The sequence below is a fragment of the Silurus meridionalis genome, chromosome 2 (genome assembly GCF_014805685.1).
Source record: "Silurus meridionalis isolate SWU-2019-XX chromosome 2, ASM1480568v1, whole genome shotgun sequence".
NCBI classification, from domain to species: Eukaryota; Metazoa; Chordata; class Actinopteri; order Siluriformes; family Siluridae; genus Silurus; species Silurus meridionalis.
In genome coordinates, this window is record NC_060885.1 from 10263312 (window position 1) to 10287702 (window position 24391).

The 24391-nt window shown below is 39.7% G+C and overlaps 1 protein-coding gene across 2 annotated transcripts in view; it reads left to right on the forward strand.

Moving 5' to 3' along the window:
• Positions 1–24391, forward strand: part of galnt2 (UDP-N-acetyl-alpha-D-galactosamine:polypeptide N-acetylgalactosaminyltransferase 2) — a 115854-nt gene that overhangs the window by 73381 nt on the left and 18082 nt on the right. For both annotated transcript variants that reach the window (XM_046872403.1, XM_046872412.1), the window contains exons 4-7: positions 5534–5632; positions 5882–5949; positions 6254–6319; positions 12477–12598. In XM_046872403.1, the coding sequence (XP_046728359.1) occupies positions 5534–5632; positions 5882–5949; positions 6254–6319; positions 12477–12598 (355 nt within the window). The remainder of the gene's footprint in view (positions 1–5533; positions 5633–5881; positions 5950–6253; positions 6320–12476; positions 12599–24391) is intronic.

Consider the following 24391-nt stretch of genomic DNA (forward strand, 5'->3'; position numbering starts at 1 on the left):
CAGGAGCGTCTGGGCCGAGGCAGAGAACGACCTAAGTAGATATTTTAAGAATTTCTTGTGCTTTCACACAAAGGAGATTTTATTGTGGTGTGTTATTAATAAGCACTGGATGTATTTGGATGTGCAGGTGTTTACCGGGGTGAGAAGGACGCATAATGTTTGCCCTCTGTTATGAAAGCACTGTATTTAAAGGGCAAGCGAGGACCGAGAGCGTATGGTCTTTATTCCGTTGAGAATGTACCTCTGAGTGTGATTTTTATTTATTTATTTTTTTAGGTGGATATTTTTGGAATTATGGCTGATTTCTCCAAGGAGTCATGGTTTAAGTCTGGGACACGAGCAACACTGCACATTTAATTCAACAGAAATGCACCCTGATTATTGGACTGTGGACATAAAGCATTTTTGCTTTTGTTGGAGCTAGGGAATGTGGACAGCCTAAATTATTCAGGTTTTTTTTATGTATTTAAAAAGATGATATTAATCCTTTACCTCCAAAATGCTCATCTTCGAATCTGTACAGTGATACAGTATTTAAAGTGTGCACTGCTCTTAAGATGTAATTGCAATAGGAACAGTGTTAGGTGTTTGTGTGTGGAATAAATATATCTGTTGTAGGATCTAGGGCTGCACCAGCTTTTAGATTTAGTGTTTGTTAAATCCTTCACAATGTCGGTAGCGAGCTGATTGCACAACCTGATGCTCTCGAGTCGCGGCAGAACAGATCCAGTGCGACTTTCCCGAAGTTAGCGAACGGTTTACACAAAAGCATTTTATTGTACCATTTCCACATGATGAGGATGATAGAGTTTTTACTTACCGTGTTGATGTTTCACCTTCATCCCTGACAAAATTGTGTTTCCTTTTCATGTGCTTGTGCATCACTGTGGTACTTCCATCCCACATAATGCTCCGGTTTGCTTAACTTGCAGGTTAGTTATTTCCTGCTGCCGGTTGACCTGTACTCTTCGCCATTTCGCACGTGATGTGTGATCTTGCTATCACGCTCACCCGTAACTGGCCCAACTAAACGATAACTTTATTCGTTGAGGACGAATTTCATTAGCGATTATTATCGATAGTTGTTGCAGCCCTAGTAGTTACAGAATCCACATTCAGGTCAGAGAATCCAGCAAGGTCGTGCAAACGAATACTCTGCATTCTCATGTCCGACATTGTGAATTTTGAATTTTGCATGAGATCAGGTTGCTAAACGACCTTAATTTGGGTCTGAGGTTAAACTTTGCAATGCATGGCACCGTGCGTGTGTACGAGCGCTGATGTACGGAGTAATTCTGATCTCACGGACATCTCTGATGAGTCATTCTGCCACACTCCGGATCTCTACCACAGGCAGCCATACAAAGAAGAGCTTATGCTTCCTCACCTATTACTGTAACTAAAATACAACTAGAGGATTATCTCCACATGCATCCACTTCTAACCTGCGTGTCCAAGTGTGCAATGTCCAGGACTGGAAAGAGATGCCGAAACTAATTTCAAGTAAATATTATAACAGAGGACAATGAAAACACACACACACAATGGAGTGCAATGGACCTTGTTGTTTTGTCTTGCTGTTCTTGCAGAAGTGCAATTGTAAGAATTATTGTTATACAGACAGATGAATTTTCTCTCTTTATTGATAGATACAACTTTCACCTACAGTATTCATAGCCAGATTGATAGAATTGTCTCTATAACTTACAGCCATTTGTCAAAATATCTGGCAACAAAAGTGAGTACACGCTATGTGATAGCTGTACGTCGTGTAACCATGCAAAGCCGCATGTCCTATTCATCATGTTCATGTTTTTGTCTGTTTGACAGGACCATACAAATTTATGTATCTTGTATAAAAGCAGTTAAAATGTGGTGCTTTGAGTACAATTCTCTCATAATGACCACTGGATGTTCAACATGGCACCTCATGGCAAAGACTCTCTGTGCAGCTCTGTGATGTCTGTGAATAGAAGAGGATCCCAGCAACAACCTGTGCAGCTGTGGTGAATTCCATGCCCAGGAGGATTCAGGCGGTGCTGAATAACATTGTTGCTTACACAAAATATTGTGGACACTTTGAACAAAATTTCAAAATTTTTTGAATCGAGTTAGTGAAACAGTAGTAGTTTTTTGTCGCAGTTGTAGTATTTGTGATTGTAGTTGTTGCTCTGTTGGTATTATCTTTTAGCTAAATTTGTAGTTGTTTTGTCACCGTTGTAGTATTTGGGGAAGAGTTGTTGATGTAATAGTGGTATTAATTGTTAAACAGCTGTAATAGTTGTAGAATTTGAGGCTATAGATGTTGCTCTAGTAATAATTCTTGAAGTGGAAATTCTTGAAGTTTTGTCATTCTTTAGATGTGTTTATGGTTGCTGGAGTAGTAGTTACAGTATGGGCTTAGTTGTAGTGATATTAATTGTTAGTGTAATTAATGTAGTTTTGTCAAAGTAGTAGTTGGAATTATTGGAGTAGTAGTTGTCAGTTGTTGTCAGTTCTAGTAATATTAATTGTAGTTGTACACAAAGTTTTAGTAATTATAGTAAAATATTGGCATTTTTGTCATAGTATTAGTAGTAGTAGCTGTTGCTGTAGTAGATAATGTCAGTTACAGCAGCAACTGTGGTAATTAGTATACTTTGGATAGTAGTAGTTTTTTCTTTATACTGTCGCTTTATCAGTAGTTTTGTTAGTTGAATGATTATTGAAACGATTAAGATTTTTATTTTATTTTATTTTTTTAGCAGATACCTATTTTATTTATAGGTGGGAATTTCTTTGTTCCATGCTTATTGTGTACAAAAGTAAATGTAAATTGAAGACAATAATCTGATATTGAGTCCTATGTGATTCATTTATTTTTGTTTTTTTTTAATAATACAATCTGCACAGCTGCAATCAGAAGGAGAATTTTGGTCCACAGAAAAAGCAGGCTACAGCAAGGCTACACTGGTGCACACAGCAGGCCTACGCTCTCTTAGAGATCCGGTCAACCAAGTCATATAATTATAAAACATGAAGCACATTAGTTTATTTGTTTTTACACAAGGACTGACCTCTTTTGGAAATGTCCAACTTTCCTAAAGTGAACTGACTGAACCCCACATCCAAGACCTCAGCTTGAATTGCTTAAGGCAGAACACAGCATGTTACGGACATCGTGTTTTCAATTTACTTTGTCGATTCCAATGATGTTACACATTTTATTTATTTAACAGATACAAATAATTTTCCCAAAGCTGTAGAACTAAAATGACTCGAAGAAAACTATAGCTTTAAAACACACTACCAAATCACATTCACAACTAAACCAAATTTCAAGAGGCAGCTCTATTAAAAAAGATCAAATTATACAAATGTTTTTTTTTTTTTTTTTACATTCATTACATATCAATAACACAAGTATAACATCATTCTGATTTTCTGTTTTAGGAGTAATTATTGTAAGATTAAAAGCAGATTAGGATCATAATGTAAAAGTGTGTTTTTTATTCTTCAAACATTCCCTATTTAAATTCAGTAATGAGCCTATCCTAACTTTACAATTATAACGTAATTAAAGTTGGTAGAATTCTGCGGTGTAGTATAAATTGTTGCTTTGATAAAGACTAATTTTCCATACCTTGAAATGCCAAAGGATTGGGATATATTAAGTGCAAGTGAACAGCCAGTTCTTCAAGATTGGGAGCAGATAAAATGGACAAGGATAAAGATCTGTGGGGCCAAATGACTGGGTCAGAGCATCTTAAAGTGGCATGTCTATTGGGGGGTTCCTGGTATGCAGTGAACAGTGTCTGAGGTCAGGACAAGGAGTGAATCAGACCATGAAGCAGGACCATGGAGCAACTGAAGTAGGTGGCCTGAGGTGATAAATCACATTTGCTTTTACATGATGTAGATCAGGGGTCGCCAACTGGACTGCGTTCCGAATCCGGACCGCAAGATGCGTCCAGCCGGACCGTGAAGCCTTTTCACATATTGAAATAAGTATATGCCAAACGCTATTTTCTCATAAAATACAATTTCTATCAGGCACATCAAGGTCAGCTCAGTAGAGCAGTAGAGACACTACTACAGTTACTATGCTCACTGTTGCTACGATCAGACGTGCAGTTGTGTGTGCAGTGAAGGCGTGCAGTGAGCAATGCACAAACATGAAACTTTCAGTAATTAAAAAAACTGTGAAATTGTAAAAAATAATGAAAGTTGATGCTGAAACCGAGTTTTTCGAGACGCTTCAATCTTTAGGTTTAATTCAGTTCAGCCTGACGATTTTATTTCACTTTCATTTGAGGTTATTTACATGTTTATGGACTTAAAGGAACTGTACAAATGAACAGATAAAGGGTTTCTTGCTTTTTTTTTCCCAGCACTGCCACTTTATTTTTGCCTGTTTGTGTTTCTGAATGATATTGCTGATTATATTTTACCAATGCAACTTTAAGCATAGAAAAGAGCAATGTTAAACATTAGATACATTTAGTTGTGTAGAGACAATAAGTGTAAAGGTTAAAATGTGATATGAGATTTCTGTGTTGTTTTTTTTTGTTGTTGTTGTTTGCGTTCATCATTTATGATTTGTAATCTCAGTTCAGCAAAAACAAAATCACTTTAGTTTTTTATTTTATCTTATTTTTCCTTTTATTTATTAATTTATAATGTGTTTAATAAAAATGTTGTGTACACTCATTTATTTAGTCTGGCAAAAAGCATCCATTCATGTTTTTATGTATATAATTGTCCGGACCTCAGCTGGCGAGGAGGGTTTATTTACTAGACCCCAAGCAATTTTAGTTGAAGACCCCTGATGTAGATGGACGGGTCTTACCAGTGCAAGAGATGGCACCAGGTTGCACTTTGGGAAGAAAGCAAGCTGGTAGAAGCTGTGTGATGCTCTGGGTAATATTCTGCTGGGAAATCTTGGGTCCTGGCATGCATTGCTTAAAGGATCTGCTGCTAATATCTTGGTGCCACAATCAGCAGCACTCCATGAGGGCTCCTGTAGAGACCTGCACATTATTAGAAAAGTGGTTTTGAATGGATGACCGATTGTGTTCCCACAGAGCGTCCGATTTAAAAGTCCAAGGAAAGGCCCTGAGTTGAATAGCAGAGTTCTCATTTCCATCAGTTGGTTACAAACGAAACACAGATTAATGCTCATACCTCAAACAGAGCTCAATATAATGCTCTGATTTAATCTAGCACTCTAGCAGTTTCCTGCTCCGTGTGGCTTCAGACCGGCACGGGCGTTTCGACATTTTCATTTGTCACGGATTCTGAAGTCATTCAGTAAAACGAGTATGCATTTAATGTTTTGTTTAGAGCAGTCTCGCTTGAAATAAACAGAAATTATGTAATTTGAATAAATTGCTGTGAGCTGAATGACCTTAAGAACACAATGCCATTCCTAATGATTTCTGCTCATATGTGGGGTAAAATATTGATGGATTAATTGAAAGTCCTAGTGTAGTTTATATATATATATATATATGTATATTTATTTATTGTCTCTCTCTTTCTTTCTCTCTCACAGCTGTCGCCATAAGCAGTGGAGGACGGACCTGCCGGCATCCAGTGTGGTGATCACGTTCCATAATGAAGCTCGCTCCGCTTTATTGCGCACTGTAGTCAGGTCAGCTTTCAGCCTAGGAGCTCCTCATGCAGCCCTTTCTGTACTCTCTTATCTACTGTGTGCAAATGACATAACATTAGCAAACACTCAACACACATAGAGTGCAACACTGCAGAGCCCCCCTCATTATTTCCAGCTTGCCCCCCGCTGATGACGTTTAGCGTCACCACTTGATTAAAGTACACAATGTAAAGCTCTAATGCATGAGAACCTGTTTCAGTCTTGAACCTCTCTCTCCTCTCACCGCAGTGTTCTAAAGAAGAGTCCTTCCCATCTAATCAAAGAAATTATCCTTGTGGACGATTACAGCGACAACAGTAAGTCACCAGTCTTCTATACACACACACACACACACACACACACACACACACACACACACACACACAAATATATCCATATTCCGTCGGTCCCTTTAGCAGATGCACCTTATTTTCTTCCTTTCACACACAAGGACACAACTTGATTTGAGGTTAGGGTTAGCCATTTCCTGTGTTCTGTCACAACATGACCCGATTAGCCAATTGACACAAAGGACAGGCGCATCCTGTTTCCCGAGCATAAATGCCTGTTTTTGCATTCGCCACCTTTAAATGAACTCTGCTTCTCCGTTTGTTTATTCAGCCGAAGACGGGGCCTTGCTCGGGAAAATCGAGAAAGTCCGGGTCCTTCGAAACGACAGACGAGAAGGTGAGTGCTACAGTTACATTGCAGGATATCCTCCCTAGTGTATTGCAATATGCTCTGGATATTATGACATTATTAATGTTAGAAAAAGAAATGTAGCTAGACTGTAGTTTTTTCTCAACAAACAAACAGTAATACAAGGTTTTAACAGAATTCAGAAGCAGAGGACTGATGTGAATGAAAGTTCATTCGGTATTAAGTATGACGGCTTGGACAGTAGTTTGGACTAACATTAAATGTAGGTTGTGCACTGGACTATAGTTCTATTATTATTACAATTACTTTTATTTGTATAGCGCTTTTAACAATGGACATTTTCTCAGAGCAGCTGTACAGAGATAAAGCAGTTATCATTAGTTAATACCGACTCAAAACCATGAGAGGAACCAGACTCAAAAGAGAAGCCATCCTCATCTGGGTGGCAACGAATGTCCATTCATTACAGTTGTTATGGTGTGCAGTGATAGACAAGTAAAGACAACCTGTGGTCCTGAGCCATTGTAATAAACTGTCGATAATAATTACAGTCCGAATCCATCCTTAAAGTTTGTTACTGTTTCTATAGTTACAGCCTCTATTGATTCATATGTGTACTGCACGTTTGATCTAATAACCTAACATATATATTATTGTTGGTGAGGTGAAGTTAAAAAGTGGGACGTCATTCAGTAATAAATAAAATGTAACGATTTGTACAAGGTGAATCGACACATTTGTGTCGTACGTACTTTTCTTTTTTTATTCGTCATGTCCAAACATTACTTGCAATAATTTGCATGTGCTTTTTTTCATTTTATTGTGTGCAGCCACAGCTATTTACTTTGTGTGTACAGTGCTTATAACCTTAAATATCGTCACAAAGCATCTTTATAGAGGAAAAAAAACGATTAATTATACAAATCTTTATTCTATATAATGCTTTTAAAAGTTACATCTCATGGAAAGGAGAAAAAAAATTTAAACATCAAACATAAATCTTAAAAACGAATCACATAAAAGCTTTTTTGAAAAAGAAAAAAGGTTTAAAGAGCCGATTTAAAAACACTAAAAGGTTCCGCTTGCCTGATCTTAATGGGGGAGAGAATTCCAAAGTTTAGTTGGACGAGAAGAAAATCCCCGTTCCCCATAGAACATAAATGCGTAGGAGTAACAACTGAAAGATAGGATCCTTAATGCAGAAACTAATGGTGACGGTGGCAAGGAGAAACTCCCTGAGGTGGTATGAGGAAGAAACCTCAAAAGGAACCCGACTCAAAGGAAACTCATCCTTCTCTGGGGACACCGAACAGCCATTCATTATAGCTTGATCATTGTTGAGGTTATCAGCTGATCACTGGACACTTGAATGCAAAATCGTTTATGCCAATTGCAGCCCTAAACCATTGTATCAAACTGTTTATATTAATTACTGTCCAAATCCATCTTCATTGTTCTCCAGTATAACTCTCCACAGCTCATAGATCTTTAGGCTGTTTATGTGGAGCCATCCTGAGCTGCAGTGAGTGGTTTCTTATTGAAGAGAACTCCATCCAGATGTAGGTGTCAGGAAGTAACAAGCAAGTCCCGAAAGCAGAGGGTGACAGGATCCCTAGTATCTCAGAAGCATGTGTAGCTCTACAGAGAGTAAAAGAATGAGGATATCCCTGTAACAAGGGTTTTTGTACATGCTGAATATTTTTCGCTCGGTGTGTCAAGTTCAGGTTTCAAAGAGAATTGTAAATCGAGGAACTGAAAAATAATGCAGATGAGGTGGTGGGAAAACCCGTTCAACATACAACATGAGAGCTTTGTGATAATGAGGTGGAGGTGAATGCGGTGGTGGACTTTTTGTGGACTTTTTGTGCTTTATTAGAGTATTTTTAATTTTGGAAACTTTTTGAGATCCTTTAGTGAGAGCACAAGTGTAACCCCACAGTTCTCACTAGAGTATGTATAGTGTTAGGGTTTTCTCCCTCTTGTGCCTGTAACAATAGAAAAATCTGTAGGTCCGAAAGCAGGTATGATATGCAGGAGAATGGAACAGTGAATTGCCGATCCCAGGTCAGGGATAAGATTTCTCCTAGTTTGAGGAAGTGGTAATTTAGTGCTTAAGGTGTTTGATGTTTGTTAAGGTTGGGATTGCAAGGCTTTATGTTGAAATAAATATAGTTTCACTAATCTTTCTCATTTTTAACTCATCAACAATAAAATGCAGCTCTCTTGATTCAGTGCTACAGAAGTTAATTCACTCTGCATTGACAATACATTGCATTTACAATTTCACTGTCAAATGTTTAATTGGTATTTTAGTTCTTTTTTCCCCATTTAAGAAATTTTTTTATTTCAGTAAAATTATTTATAAGTTAAACCTTTTTTCATGACAGTTTTGATTTGAAAACATATGAAAATGCACATTTTGCATTTGTTTTCTTTTTCCCCGAATTCAAATTTTGCTATTAATTACATTCATAAATCTCATTAAATTAACTTGTGAACTCAGTGTCGGTGTTTGACTATTTCACTATTTAGGGGAAGTGGTAGGTTTTTAAATTGTTGGGCTTCTGATAGAAAGGTCATGAGTTCAAATCCCAGTGTTGCCAAGCTGCCACTTTTGGGCCCTTGAGCCAGGCCCTTAACTGTTCAGTTGTATAAATGAGATTGATAAATTGTAAGTCGCCCTGGATAAGGGTATCGACCAATTAAATAAATGTAAATGTCATCTGAATGGAACAAGCCATGTTTTTTGGGTTTTTTTTCCTGGTATGATTTAGTTTAATGAACAATGTGTCATCCTTTAATCGGTTTAAACCTGTATATTAAACCTGCTGTCAGTTATCACAACTGTGGAGCTGCTGTTAATGAAAATGACTGAACGCCTTCTGACCTATCAGCTCTGTGGTAGGGATAAGTGTGCTAGGTGTGCGGGAAGTGATTCAAATGCAAGACGCGGAGAAGAATCTCCACCCGACATGAAGTGGAGTGCTTGATAATAGAGTAACGCACACCTAGGTGTGGATTATCCCAGTTATACCATGGCCCTCGTCCAGAGCAAAGTAAGAAAGTGCTTTGAGGCTCTAGCAATGAATAAATCTAAACTGGTATGCTAGATTACAAACTTAAGATAAATCAGACTACATCTCTTGCTTTTTACAAAGCAAACTTGAAAAGTGCTAGTTTAAGTGTTTCAGGAAAAGGAAGGTCTTCAACTGTCGCTTAAAGATACATCCAGACATCTAGGAGAAGTTCATTCCACCACCTCGGTGCCAGAACAGAGAAGAGCCTTGAAGTATACTTACCTCTCAATTTGAGAGAAGGTGGTACCAGTCGAGCAGTGCTGGAGGATCTCAGACAGCGTGGTGCAGTGTGAGGTGTGATGAGGTCTCTGAGGTAAGATGGTGCTGGTCCATTTTTGGCCTTGTAGGCAAGCATCAGTGTTTTGAATCTGATAATTGCAGCTACTGGAAGCCAGTGATGGAAGCGCAGCAATGGGGTGGTGTGGGAGAACTTGGGCAGATCAGAAGTTGTACAGCTGCATTTTGGATAATTTGCAGTAGACAAATAGAGTTCAGGAGAAGACCTGCCAGCAGGAAGTTGCAGTAGCCCAGTCTCGAAATGACAAGAGACTGAACAAGCACCAGGGCAGCCTGTGTGGTCAGAAATGGTCGAATGCTTCGGATTACATAAAAGTATGTGTATGGGTTTTAGATCTAGAATTCTGCTCGCTCTAAAACATATAAAAGGATAAGCTTGTGATGTAAGGTTACCATTTTTTAATTTAATACTTGTTTATTTACAATATTTGGCTGACCTTTTCCAGAGCGACTTACAATTATCTAATGTTTACAAGGTTAGGGGCCTTGCTTAAGATCTGCAGCTTGGAGGCTCTGGGATTTGAACTCATAAACTTTAGATCAAGTCTAACGGCTTAACCACCAAGCTACCACCTCTCTACCTTTTGTTTAAATAGGGCCATTAGGAAATGTTTACAATCGCTGTCTTATTCTATATGCAGAAGGCAGCGGATAAGTAAACTGTGTGTTCACCAGGTTGCTTTACATCATCCAGTCAATCTGAATCAGTATTCAGGCTGACTATAAGTTTATTAGAGTGACCGCACATGTAGGACGTTTTGGAGACAAGGTGAGTGAGGCGAGATTGAGATGGTTTGGACATGTGCAGAGGAGGGACATGGGGTATATCGGTAGGAGAATGCTGAGGATGGAGCCGCCAGGAAGGAGGAAAAGAGGAAGGCCAAGGAGAAGGTTTATGGATGTGGTGAAGGAAGACAGGCAGTGTGAAAGAGGCAGATGTAGAGGACAGGGGGGTATGGGGACAGATGATCCGCTGTGGCGACCCCTAATGGGAGAAGCCGAAAGAAGATGATGATGATGATTCAGACTGACCATGGTACGATTATTATTTATTGTTGTTTCAATTATTATTTAGGTAATATCATTCATTTTGTAATAGTATTGAATCATTAATGTATATGTAAATAGTATTCGGTTTAGGAAGAGCTGAACACAAGTATGTAGACAGCAGAGGTGACCCATTCATATTCCCTAAAATGCTCCTACAAACAATATGAAAAAATATAACGGGACTATTAAAGGGACACGAGTGAGACATGGTCACCTCTGATGTCTTCAGTTACATTTAGATTTACAAATTACAACTGAGCAGATGTGGGTTAGGAACCCAAAGGCCCAGCAGTGGCAGCCTCGTGGTTGAATCTGAACTTGTGATTTTCATGATCCAGATTCCAATGACTTAAACACTAAGATAAAACCTCCACAGTTGAAAGAAAAAAACATACAACACCTTGGTTTAGTGGTTTAGGAAAAACTGTAAGTATAAATGATCAAATAAATACTTTATGATGGCTATAATAGTGCAATCATCTTGCTTCTAAAAAGAAATGATCGGAATTCAGCATCTGGTTGTTCCTCGATGACCTCAGGCAGTTATGTAAAGTGTCTAATCGTTTTAATGGATTTTCCCCCAAATGTTTGTGGTGTTTACCTGAACAGACTTCCAGATAAGTAACAATCAAGCAATCAGGCTGCTTAGCTGGAGAGAAGAGACGGAGACGACGCCGGCTTTAATACCGAGCAGCTTTATAAAGCACACGGCTTTTATACCGAGGGCGAGATTGTTAAACAGAATAAACACCGTCATGCGAGCGAGTGTGCTTTTTGGAAGGTGTTCTTGATCTCCATCCCGAGAAATGTTTTTCGCTCTTCTGGTTTTCATTTCAGCCGTTTCTTCACTCCCATTACACACGCACATGCACATGCTTGGCTCTTTAACATTTTTACAATTTCATTGGATGTATTGAGGTCATGTTTAGGAGTATTTCATCTAAATGAATGTGAAATGGTATCAGCTGTGGGAGGTGCTGAGTAGCTGAGCTACAGTGTGATATATGGAGAGTAATGTGATCAGGAAAAGGACAGGAAGTGGACATTGTAGTATTGTGGTTTTTTTAGTTGTGTTTTTTTTTCTTTCAGTCCAGAGATTGTCATGAGAGAACAGTGATGTTTGAGTCCCACTGGGGATGTGTTGATTAACGAGTAAACTGTGATGTTTCATGTTGGTGCAGAGATCACATTGCTCCAGTGCAGCTCAGACTCCACACACTGCACGTGTGTGTGCACGCGCACATGTATGCTTTTGTGTTTGCTTTGTGTGTAAAGTGTGTGATTTTTGTGCACATGGCTGTAGTGTCTGTAGGCTTGTTTTTGTGTGATGTGTATGTGATATTGGTGTAATTTTTTTGTGTGTGTGTTTGGTGTGTCTGTGTTCGCTTGTGCATGTTCACATTTACATTTGCATTTGCGGCATTTAGCAGACGCCCTTATCCAGAGCGACGTACAAAAGTGTTTTATGTTTATTTGGTGTGTTTAGTATTTGTTCATGTTTATGCACTTGTGTACATCTCATTCCACATTGTATAAGTGCATGTGGGGTGTGTAAATGTCGGGGTGGGTATATGTTTCCCCCACATAATTAATAATGTCGGATCTTTCTGACCTCAGGACAAGTAAACCGTTTAATCAGTGGAGTTGTATTTAGGGTTTGATTGAGGTGTAGCTTGACATTCATGAACTGCATTATAATTAAGTCAGATGAGGTTCCTAACCAGGTGTGTGTGTGTGTGTGTGTGTGTGTGTTATCTCAGGTCTGATGCGGTCACGTGTTCGAGGAGCAGATGCAGCCACGGCCAGTGTCCTGACTTTCCTAGACAGCCACTGTGAATGTAATGAACACTGGCTGGAGCCTCTACTGGAGAGAGTTGCTGAGGTGAGTGTTGCTTCCACTCACACTCACACTCACACACACACACACACACACACACACACACACACACACACACACACACAAATACAAATACAAGAAGGACAAATCGTTGGTTACAGTCGTGGTTTTGACAGATTGTTAATTAACGTTGCGCTGGAGGACGCTGTGCTCACAGTCTGACAGTCCGAGCAGATCAGGTCAGAGCTTTGGCTTTGTTTTAAGTGAAAAAACAAACTACTGCGTTTCAGACTATGAGCACAGTGTTGTCCTGCACTATGTTCATTTCTGCTGTATGTGCACTACATTGACAAAAGTATGTGGACACCTTGACCATAAGGGATTCATGTGTGCGTTTTTGAGCATCTCATTCCACATTTGCTATTATAACAACCTCCACTCTGGAGTATGGTTGTGAAGATTTGTGCTCATTCAGCCACAAAGGTGTTAGTAAAATCAGTGATGTAGGGTGAGGAGGCCTGGGGTGTAGCCAGCGTTCCAATTCATAAATCTTCAATAGGGTTGGGGCTAGAGATCTATTGCAGGCCTCTCAAGATCTTTCACTTCAGCCCATTTAAACCACATCCTCACTTTGTAGACAGCAGCATTGTCAGGCTGGAACAGGTTTGGGTCTCCTAGTTCTAGTGAAGGGAAATATGTACTGCTACCAAAAGCCCCAAGGGCCTCCTAAAAAAAAAGTGTACCTTTTTTACTTTGTGGTAACAGTTTGTAGAAGAACCACATATGGCTGGAAAATGCAGGTGTCCCTGTACTTTTGTCCATATAGTGTTTGCAAAATAAAACAATCTACGTGAGCCCCTCTCAGGCCTGCAAATATTATCCACCCCGGGTGATTGAGTCACAACGCACAGCATTAAGTATTTGTATGGATCTGGTGACAGATGTGTGGAATCAATCACTCACTCCAAACCCCCACACCAATCTTCCTGACCTTTCTGCAGAATGGCTGCCAACGAATGGCTGTTTGCTGAAGTATTTGCTGTTGTTCATTAGCCGATGCTGTAGCCTTTCCCAAAGAAATGTACTCCAAAAGGAGATTTTGGCAGTAGGTGAGGCCAGCAGAAAAATCTGTGGACAGATCTCATCAACACAACAACAGAGTCTGAAGATCCAAAATCTGGAAATGTTTACAGATTATTCCGTGCCAGCGCTGTTGGGTCTGTGTATAATGCAGTGTAGAAACTTCTAACAATGTCCTCAAATACGATTGATTTCTTCATCAGGACAGAGTAGCCAAAAGAAAGAAAGAAAAGTTACTAAAACTAGACTTATTTAGCTAAATCTAATAATCCCATTAACGTAATGAACAGAATTTGAATAGTCAAAGGTTTATTGGATTTTATGAAAGACTATCATTTTATGTAGAATATAGCAGTTTAACTATCCAAACTGCAAAGTAAAGGAAATGCGCAGATGAATTTCTTTGGTAATTCACTATATATACAGGGAGTGCAGAATTATTAGGCAAGTTGTATTTTTGAGGATTAATTTTATTTGAGGATTTAATTTGAACAACAACCATGTTCTCAATGAACACAAAAAACTCATTAATATCAAAGCTGAATATTTTTGGAAGTAGTTTTTAGTTTTAGCTATTTTAGGGGGATATCTGTGTGTGCAGGTGACTATTACTGTGCATAATTATTAGGCAACTTAACAAAAAACAAATTCATACCCATTTCAATTATTTATTTTTACCAGTGAAACCAATATAACATCTCAACATTCACAAATATACATGTCTGACATTCAAAACCAAACAAAAACAAATCAGTGACCAATATAGCCACCTTTCTTTGCAAGGACACTCAAAAGCCTGCCATCCATGGATTCTGTCAGTGTTTTGATCTGTTCACCATCAACATTGCGTGCAGCAGCAACCACAGCCTCCCAGACACTGTTCAGAGAGGTGTACTGTTTTCCTCCTTGTAAATCGCACATTTGATGATGGACCACAGGTTCTCAATGGGGTTCAGATCAGGTGAACAAGGAGGCCATATCATTAGATTTTCTTCTTTTATACCCTTTCTTGCCAGCCACGCTGTGGAGTACTTGGACGTGTGTGATGGAGCATTGTCCTGCATGAAAATCATGTTTTCTTGAAGGATGCAGACTTCTTCCTGTACCACTGCTTGAAGAAGGTGTCTTCCAGAAACTGGCAGTAGGACTGGGAGTTCAGCTTGACTCCATCCTCAACCCGAAAAGGCCCCACAAGCTCATCTTTGATGATACCAGCCCAAACCAGTACTCCACCTCCACCTTGCTGGCGCCTGAGTCGGACTGGAGCTCTCTGCCCTTTACCAATCCAGCCACGGGCCCATCCATCTGGCCCATCAAGACTCACTCTCATTTCATCAGTCCATAAAACCTTAGAAAAATCAGTCTTGAGATATTTCTTGGCCCAGTCTTGACGTTTCAGCTTGTGTGTCTTGTTCAGTGGTGGTCGACTTTCTGCCTTTCTTACCTTGGCCATGTCTCTGAGTATTGCACACCTTGTGCTTTTGGGCACCCAGTGATGTTGCAGCTCTGAAATATGGCCAAACTGGTGGCAAGTGGCATCTTGGCAGCTGCACGCTTGACTTTTCTCAGTTCACGGGCAGTTATTTTGCGCCTTGGTTTTTCCACACGCTTCTTGCGACCCTGTCGACTATTTTGAATGAAACGCTTGATTGTTCGATGATGGCTGGAACAGGTTTGGGTCTCCTAGTTCTAGTGAAGGGAAATATGTACTGCTACCAAAAGCCCCAAGGGCCTCCTAAAAAAAAAGTGTACCTTTTTTACTTTGTGGTAACAGTTTGTAGAAGAACCACATATGGCTGGAAAATGCAGGTGTCCCTGTACTTTTGTCCATATAGTGTTTGCAAAATAAAACAATCTACGTGAGCCCCTCTCAGGCCTGCAAATATTATCCACCCCGGGTGATTGAGTCACAACGCACAGCATTAAGTATTTGTATGGATCTGGTGACAGATGTGTGGAATCAATCACTCACTCCAAACCCCCACACCAATCTTCCTGACCTTTCTGCAGAATGGCTGCCAACGAATGGCTGTTTGCTGAAGTATTTGCTGTTGTTCATTAGCCGATGCTGTAGCCTTTCCCAAAGAAATGTACTCCAAAAGGAGATTTTGGCAGTAGTGAGGCCAGCAGAAAAATCTGTGGACAGATCTCATCAACACAACAACAGAGTCTGAAGATCCAAAATCTGGAAATGTTTACGGATTATTCCGTGCCAGCACTGTTGGGTCTGTGTATAATGCAGTGTAGAAACTTCTAACAATGTCCTCAAATACGATTGATTTCTTCATCAGGACAGAGTAGCCAAAAGAAAGAAAGAAAAGTTACTAAAACTAGACTTATTTAGCTAAATCTAATAATCTCATTAACGTAATGAACAGAATTTGAATAGTCAAAGGTTTATTGGATTTTATGAAAGACTATCATTTTATGTAGAATATAGCAGTTTAACTATCCAAACTGCAAAGTAAAGGAAATGCGCAGATGAATTTCTTTGGTAATTCACTATATATACAGGAGTGCAGAATTATTAGGCAAGTTGTATTTTGAGGATTAATTTTATTTGAGGATTAATTTGAACAACAACCATGTTCTCAATGAACACAAAAAACTCATTAATATCAAAGCTGAATATTTTTGGAAGTAGTTTTTAGTTTTAGCTATTTTAGGGGGATATCTGTGTGTGCAGGTGACTATTACTGTGCATAATTATTAGGCAACTTAACAAAAAACAAATTCATACCCATTTCAATTATTTATTTTACCAGTGAAACCAATATAACATCTCAACATTCACAAATATACATTTCTGACATTCAAAACCAAACAAAAACAAATCAGTGACCAATATAGCCACCTTTCTTTGCAAGGACACTCAAAAGCCTGCCATCCATGGATTCTGTCAGTGTTTTGATCTGTTCACCATCAACATTGCGTGCAGCAGCAACCACAGCCTCCCAGACACTGTTCAGAGAGGTGTACTGTTTTCCTCCTTGTAAATCGCACATTTGATGATGGACCACAGGTTCTCAATGGGGTTCAGATCAGGTGAACAAGGAGGCCATATCATTAGATTTTCTTCTTTTATACCCTTTCTTGCCAGCCACGCTGTGGAGTACTTGGACGTGTGTGATGGAGCATTGTCCTGCATGAAAATCATGTTTTCTTGAAGGATGCAGACTTCTTCCTGTACCACTGCTTGAAGAAGGTGTCTTCCAGAAACTGGCAGTAGGACTGGGAGTTCAGCTTGACTCCATCCTCAACCCGAAAAGGCCCCACAAGCTCATCTTTGATGATACCAGCCCAAACCAGTACTCCACCTCCACCTTGCTGGCGCCTGAGTCGGACTGGAGCTCTCTGCCCTTTACCAATCCAGCCACGGGCCCATCCATCTGGCCCATCAAGACTCACTCTCATTTCATCAGTCCATAAAACCTTAGAAAAATCAGTCTTGAGATATTTCTTGGCCCAGTCTTGACGCTTTCAGCTTGTGTGTCTTGTTCAGTGGTGGTCGACTTTCTGCCTTTCTTACCTTGGCCATGTCTCTGAGTATTGCACACCTTGTGCTTTTGGGCACCCAGTGATGTTGCAGCTCTGAAATATGGCCAAACTGGTGGCAAGTGGCATCTTGGCAGCTGCACGCTTGACTTTTCTCAGTTCACGGGCAGTTATTTTGCGCCTTGGTTTTCCACACGCTTCTTGCGACCCTGTCGACTATTTTGAATGAAACGCTTGATTGTTCGATGATCACGCTCAGAAGCTTGGCTATTTTAAGACTGCTGCATCCTCTGCAATATATCTCACTATTTTTGACTTTTCTGAGCCTGTCAAGTCCTTCTTTTGACCCATTTTGCCAAAGGAAAGGAAGTTGCCTAATAATTATGCACACCTGATATAGGGTGTTGATGTCATTAGACCACACCCCTTCTCATTACAGAGATGCACATCACCTAATATGCTTAATTGGTAGTAGGCTTTCCAGCCTATACAGCTTGGAGTAAGACAACATGCATAACGAGGATGATGTGGTCAAAATACTCATTTGCCTAATAATTCTGCACTCCCTGTATATGCGCTTTGAATAAGGTCTGTTGGGTTTATCTGGAAGTGTACTACATACTCACCTATAAAATGAAATCAAATATAGCTGGTGTTAAGAACAAAAAACATGAATGCAAAGAATTTCACACATACTGTATATATGCAGATGTATGTGTTGTGTAAAATTCTTGACAGACAGACAGACAGACAGACAGACATGCTTGCTCTGTTTTTTTATTTGTGTGCGTGCACACATGCTAAATGGGTGTGACATTCTTCAGCAAACATAACTTAATGAATAGATATTTGTTTCCTGTTTGGACCAGGAACTTAAAACACACACATGGCAGCTTATGCAGATGAGCACACAAAAGCACATTTCCATTCCCAGTGTTGGAGATAAATTCTTGATTATATGTGGTGGTGACGTACTTACAGGGTGTAATCATTGTGCTCGCTGGGGGTGAAACTACAGCACAGGTGCACTTTTGAGGTGCCTAAGATGTTTCCTGTTTAAAGCAAAATGAAATAATACACTTTTTCTCCTCTGCATTCTCAGTAGCACTTGTATAATGTATAGTGGTATAGCGTGAAGTCGTGTGGTAACTCATTGGTTAAGGTCGCTGGGTTACTGTTTGGAAGGCCAGGGTTTCAAGCCCCAGTATCGCCAAGCTGCCACTCTTGGGCCCTTAAACAAGGTCCTAAACCCTCTGTGCTCCAGGGGCGCCGTAGCAAGGCTGACCCTGCACTCCGACCCCAGTTTCCGAGCAAACAGGGATATGCGAAGAAAGAATTTCACTGTGCTATAATGCATATGTGACAAAGTCTATTCTATTCTATTTTTTACACATAAATTGCATACACTGATGAATTCACTTACACAAAACAGTGTCAGTCTATCAAACTATATCAACAGTATGCAAACTTCGTTATCTGGGCATTTTTGATAAACTAAACTGAATAGGCCTCTTACCATTTCACTAAGGTATAGAGCTTTCCAGCAACTTACACAAGTAACATTTGTCTTTCATTATGTGAAGAACTTACGCATATATAGAAATTTTGAGGTGTTTTTTTTTTTTTTTTGCCCGACTGATTTCACTATAGTGGTATTTATAGAGTTTATCCAGACCGACATGTGCGCTCATGTGAGTATTTCAGGATTAGTTTGAGCAAAACGCTTTCAAGCGCAGAGATTCTGCTCCTATTCCTAATCTAATACACTTTAGCTTTTTATTTCAGAGAAATAGCATTTGGAAAAGAGGCGATTACTGTTCAATACATTGCTGTGGGTATACTTTTAAAAAAATGTGCTGATAAAGCTCTAATAAAAACAAATCTTCTGTAATTACAGTGTGCTCATTTACTCTTACCTTGAAAACTGCCACAGGTATTTAAAAAAAAATGTCAGAGCTTTTCCTAGTTTGTGTGAGGTCGGTTTGTCACATGGATTATTTGGTAAAATCTGTCACATGGACATTAATGAATCTTATGGTCAGGTGTCCTTATAGTGTAAGTGATTTTTTTAACATCTCACTCCATATTTCCACACTTCACTTTGCTGGGAGGAGGTTCCATTAGATTTTGGAGTGCTGTGGTTATGGTTATGAAGACCTGTTCTCATTCAGTCACAAGAGGGGTTTGTAAAGTCAGGTACTGATGTAGGTTGAGGAGGCTTGGGGTGCAGTCAGGGATTTAAATCATTCCAAATGTGTATAAGAGGGTTGAGGTCAGAGCTCTAAAGCAGGCCACTCAAGATTTTCCACTCCAAACCATGTAAACCACATGTATTTGGAGTTTGGATTTGTGCACAAGGGAATTTGTCATGCTGGAACAGGTTTGGGTCGCCTAGTTTAAGTGAAGGGGAAAATATTTAATGCTACCACATGCTATTTTTGACATGGGTCATAGTCCTTTCCATTATGCAGATTTCTGATCGCTAAAAGGCACATTTATTGTTCATTTTGGAAAGCCATTTATTTTGCTCCATTTCTTTTTTTTCTTTTTTTTTTTTTTAAAGATTATCCAATCTTTTCATTTGGCTACATTTTACTGTATATTACTATCAGTAGCTTGCACAGTGCAAGATAATGTACTGTATTCAAGGCTGAAACAATTCCTTGAGTGATTCAAATGCAAAAAAATAATCGAGGCAAATTATTATACACTGAGCACTTTGTCTCCCCACGGACCGTTATTACCGACGCACCTCCCGCTGAACTCTGGCGCCCTCTGGACAGGTAACCGCAAAAGAAGCTGCATAATGAAAAAATAGATAAATGAGGAGAAACAAATTCTGAAGAAAATTTGAATTAGTATTAGACAAGCCAGTTTCTGAGACATAGAAAAAGCTAATTCCGACTTTTTTTCTCGCAATTTCAAGGTTTTTTCTCTTAATTCCAAATATTTCTTCCCGCACGTCTGACTTTATTTCAGTCTGAAAACAATCTACAGTGCGTTTCTTTTTATTTTTTTATATAGAGTAATCTGAAATACATTTTTAAATGTTAGATTTTTTTTATTTATATAATTTGTATTTGCATATTGATGTAATATGGCAATTAAATTCATTCAATAGGTTTAGTTATCACAGATATTTTTGTAATGCAATTTCAGCAATAAAATGTACATTTTTCTAAGAAGGAAACAAATTACTTGTTCATTTTAAGAGAATCTTATTTTCTCTTTTTTTATTTAGTATTGCACTTTAATAAATAAAAATGTACTTGTTATCTGATACTACTACTCCTTCTTTCGGCTGCTCCCATTAGGGGTCGCCACAGCGGATCATCCATCTCCAAACCCCCCCTGTCCTCTACATCTGCCTCTTTCAATCCAACTACCTGCATGTCTTCCTTCACCACATCCATTAACCTCCTTTGCCTTCCTCTTTTCCTCCTTCCTGATGGCTCCATCCTCAGCATTCTCCTACCGATATACCCCATGTCCCTCCTCTGCACATGTCCAAATCATCTCAATCTCTCCTCTCTCAACTTGTTTCCAAAACGACCTACATGCGCTGTCCCTCAATACCACTGTCTCTAAACCATACAACATCACAGGTCTCACCACACTCCTATAAACTTTCCCTTTTACTTTCGCAGATACTCTTCTATCACAAATCACTCCTGTCACTCTTCTCCACCCATTCCACCCTGTCTGCACTCTTTTCTTCAATTCTCTAACACACTCTCCATTACTTTGCACTGTTGACCCCAGGAACCTGAACACCTCCACCTTCTCCACCTCTTCTTCCTGCAACCCCACCCCCTGCACTGCCCTCCCTCTCATTCACACACATGTACTTTGTCTTACTCCTACTGATTTTTATTCCCAGCATGTACCTTTATCTCTCCAGGCTCTACAGACAATGTCTGTTATGAAAAGTGCTATACAAATAAACTTGACTTGAAACTTGACTCACCCTGCTCCCTACTCTCACCACAAATAACAATATCATCCGCAAACATCATAGTCTACGGAGACTCCTGTCTGACCTCTTCCGTTAACCTGTCCATCACCACTGCAAACAGAAAAGGGCTCAGAGCCGATTCTTGATGCAAATCCTCCTTTAACCAGTCTGTCATTCCTACTGCACACCTCACTGCTGTCACACTGTCCTCATACATGTCCTGCACCACCACATACTTCTCTGCCACACCTGACTTTCTCATACATTACCACAACTCTTCTCTCGGCACCCTGTTGTACGCTTTCTCTAAATCCACAAACACAATGCAGCTCTTTCTGACCTTTTCTATACTTCATCCAACATTCTTAAAGCAAATGCGTCTGTGGTGCACTTCCTCGGCATGAAACCATACTGTTGCTCACAGATGGTCACCTCTTCTCTCAGCCTGGCTTCCACTACTCTTTCCCATACCTTTATGTTGTGACTGATAAACTTTATTCCCCTGTAGTTACTGCAGGTCTTCCTTATGTTTAAAGATCGGTACCAGTACTTTCTGCATTCCTCAGGCATCCTCTCACCTTCCAGAATTTTGTTTAACAATCTGGATAAAAACTCCACTGCCATCTCTCCTAAACATCAGTACAAATCCTTTTCTTCTTCCTTAGTGTCCAACTTCACATACAGATCCTTATATGCCTATTCCTTGGCTTTCGCCACATCCCTCTTTACCTGCTGCTGCATCTCCTTTTGCTCCTGCCTACTTTTCTCATCTCTCTGTCAATCCCAATTCTGTTTCACCAACCTTTTTCTACTTTTGCTTTCCTGCACTTCCTCATTCCACCACCATGTCTCTTTGTCTTCCTTTCTCTTTCCAGATGTCACACAAAGTACCTTCCTAGCTGTCTCCCTTATCACTTCTGCAGTAGTTTCCTAAACATCCAGCACCTCTTCACCACCACCGAGCCCCCGTCTGACCTCTTCCCTGAACCTTACACTACACTCTTCCTCCTTCAGTTTCCACCATCATATTCTTTTTTTCAGTCCTCACTCTCCTCCTCCCATTAAATGCTATTTAGCAACACTGTCCCCTGCCAAGACCTTAGTCTCCAATCTCTTTCAGGTTGCACCTCCTACATAGAACATAGTCCACCTGTGTGCACCTTCCTCTGCTCTTATAATTACACTGCCATTTCCATCCTTTTAGCAAAATCTACCACCATCTGCTCTTCCACATTCCTCTCCATAAGGCCATACCTAGCCATCACCTCCTCATCACCTCTGTTCTCTTTACCTACATGCCCATTGAAGTCTGCCTCAATCACCAATTGTTCATTTTTAGGTACACCTTCTACCACTCCCCCTAACTCACTCCAGAATATTTTCTTCTCCTCCATCTCACAACCTAATTATGGCACTGATGACATTTATCATCACCCCATCAACTTGTCACCCTATCAGAAACTCTCTTCACCACTACACTCTTACTCTACTTTTCCTTCAGGATCACTCCTATGTTTATGATAGAACAGTTAAATCCCTTCCAATGTTCCTGGTCTTACTCCCTTTCCACTTGGTCTTCTGGACACACAACAATTCTACCTTTTTCCTCTCATATCATATCAGCTACCTCTCTCCCTTTACCAGTCATAGTACCAACAAATAGTGCTCACTCTAACCTGCACTCTGCTTCACTTCTCCTTTCCTACTGTCCCTGTAGACGTCTTCCTCCTCTCCTTCTCCACCTTTGGCCAACAGTAGCCCAATTTCCACCGGTACCCTGTTGGCTAACAATACCTGTCGCGGTCATTGGTAACCCGGTCCTCAACCAATCCGGTATGAATTTCAGGTTTGTGATCCGCATGTTTGATTTGGCACATGTTTTACGCTGGATGCCCTTCCTAACACAACCCTCCCCATTCATCCAGGCTTGGGACTGGCACAAAGAGTGCACTGGCTTGTGCAATCCTAATGTCTGGGTTATCCGATTACTTAAATAAATCGTTGGAATAATCACTAAAATAATCAGCAACAGCTCTACATTAAATCATGTAACAGTGTTACTGCTGCAGTATCTTTCAAGTGATGAATTCATTAGCTATTGCCATCCTCTCCGTAATGACTGTTTCGTTTATATTTGCTGTCATTATAGGCTTGTGTTTATCAAAATCATGATTGTGATGTCTTGTAATATGTCTTCAGAGAGACAGTCTCTTCTATTGTGATTCTGTAATCAGAAGCATAAACAATGCTGTCTTTGTGTTACTGTTTACTAACTGCCCATTTTATAGTTCATTAAAACTAAGATTGTGTATGGATTTTTCTTAGAAATGTTGGATTTCTTTTTTTTTTTTACATTAAGTTGCAAATGTGTAGCCATGGTATGAATAGTTTCTGCTTGGTACACCTGAAAGTCTGGTTTAATTTATACATTCAGGTGCATTAATCCCACTGTTGTAACACACTTTGAAATGATCATTTTTGAACCATGGTTAGATGTGCTGCAAGTTAACATTAAATTCTGCTTTTAAAGGAAATAATATTTTAGTATTTACAGTGAAGAAATAATTTGTCATTTGTTTAAATGGTAGGATTTGGATACATATACATTAACATTACAAAAGTCCAACAACTTAACCACTAAGCCACCAGGTCGGTAGGTAGGTTGGTAGGTCGGTAGGTAGATGGATGGATGGATGGATGGATGGATGGATAAATAGATACCTACTTATTTACACATGCATACATACATGCATATACATACTGTACATACATCATACATACTGTACATAGATACATACTTAGTTACATACTGTACATACATACATACATCCATACATACATACATGCATTCTGTATGTACATGCATATATACATGCATGTATACATACATATGTACTTAGTTACTTAGAAACTCTCTTCACCACTACACTCTTACTCTACTTTTCCTTCAGGATCACTCCTATGTTTATGATAGAACAGTTAAATCCTTCCAATGTTCCTGGTCTTACTCCCTTTCCACTTGGTCTTCTGGACACACAACAATTCTACCTTTTTCCTCTCATATCATATCAGCTACCTCTCTCCCTTTACCAGTCATAGTACCAACAAATAGTGCTCACTCTAACCTGCACTCTGCTTCACTTCTCCTTTCCTACTGTCCCTGTAGACGTCTTCCTCCTCTCCTTCTCCACCTTTGGCCAACAGTAGCCCAATTTCCACCGGTACCCTGTTGGCTAACAATACCTGTCGCGGTCATTGGTAACCCGGTCCTCAACCAATCCGGTATGAATTTCAGGTTTGTGATCCGC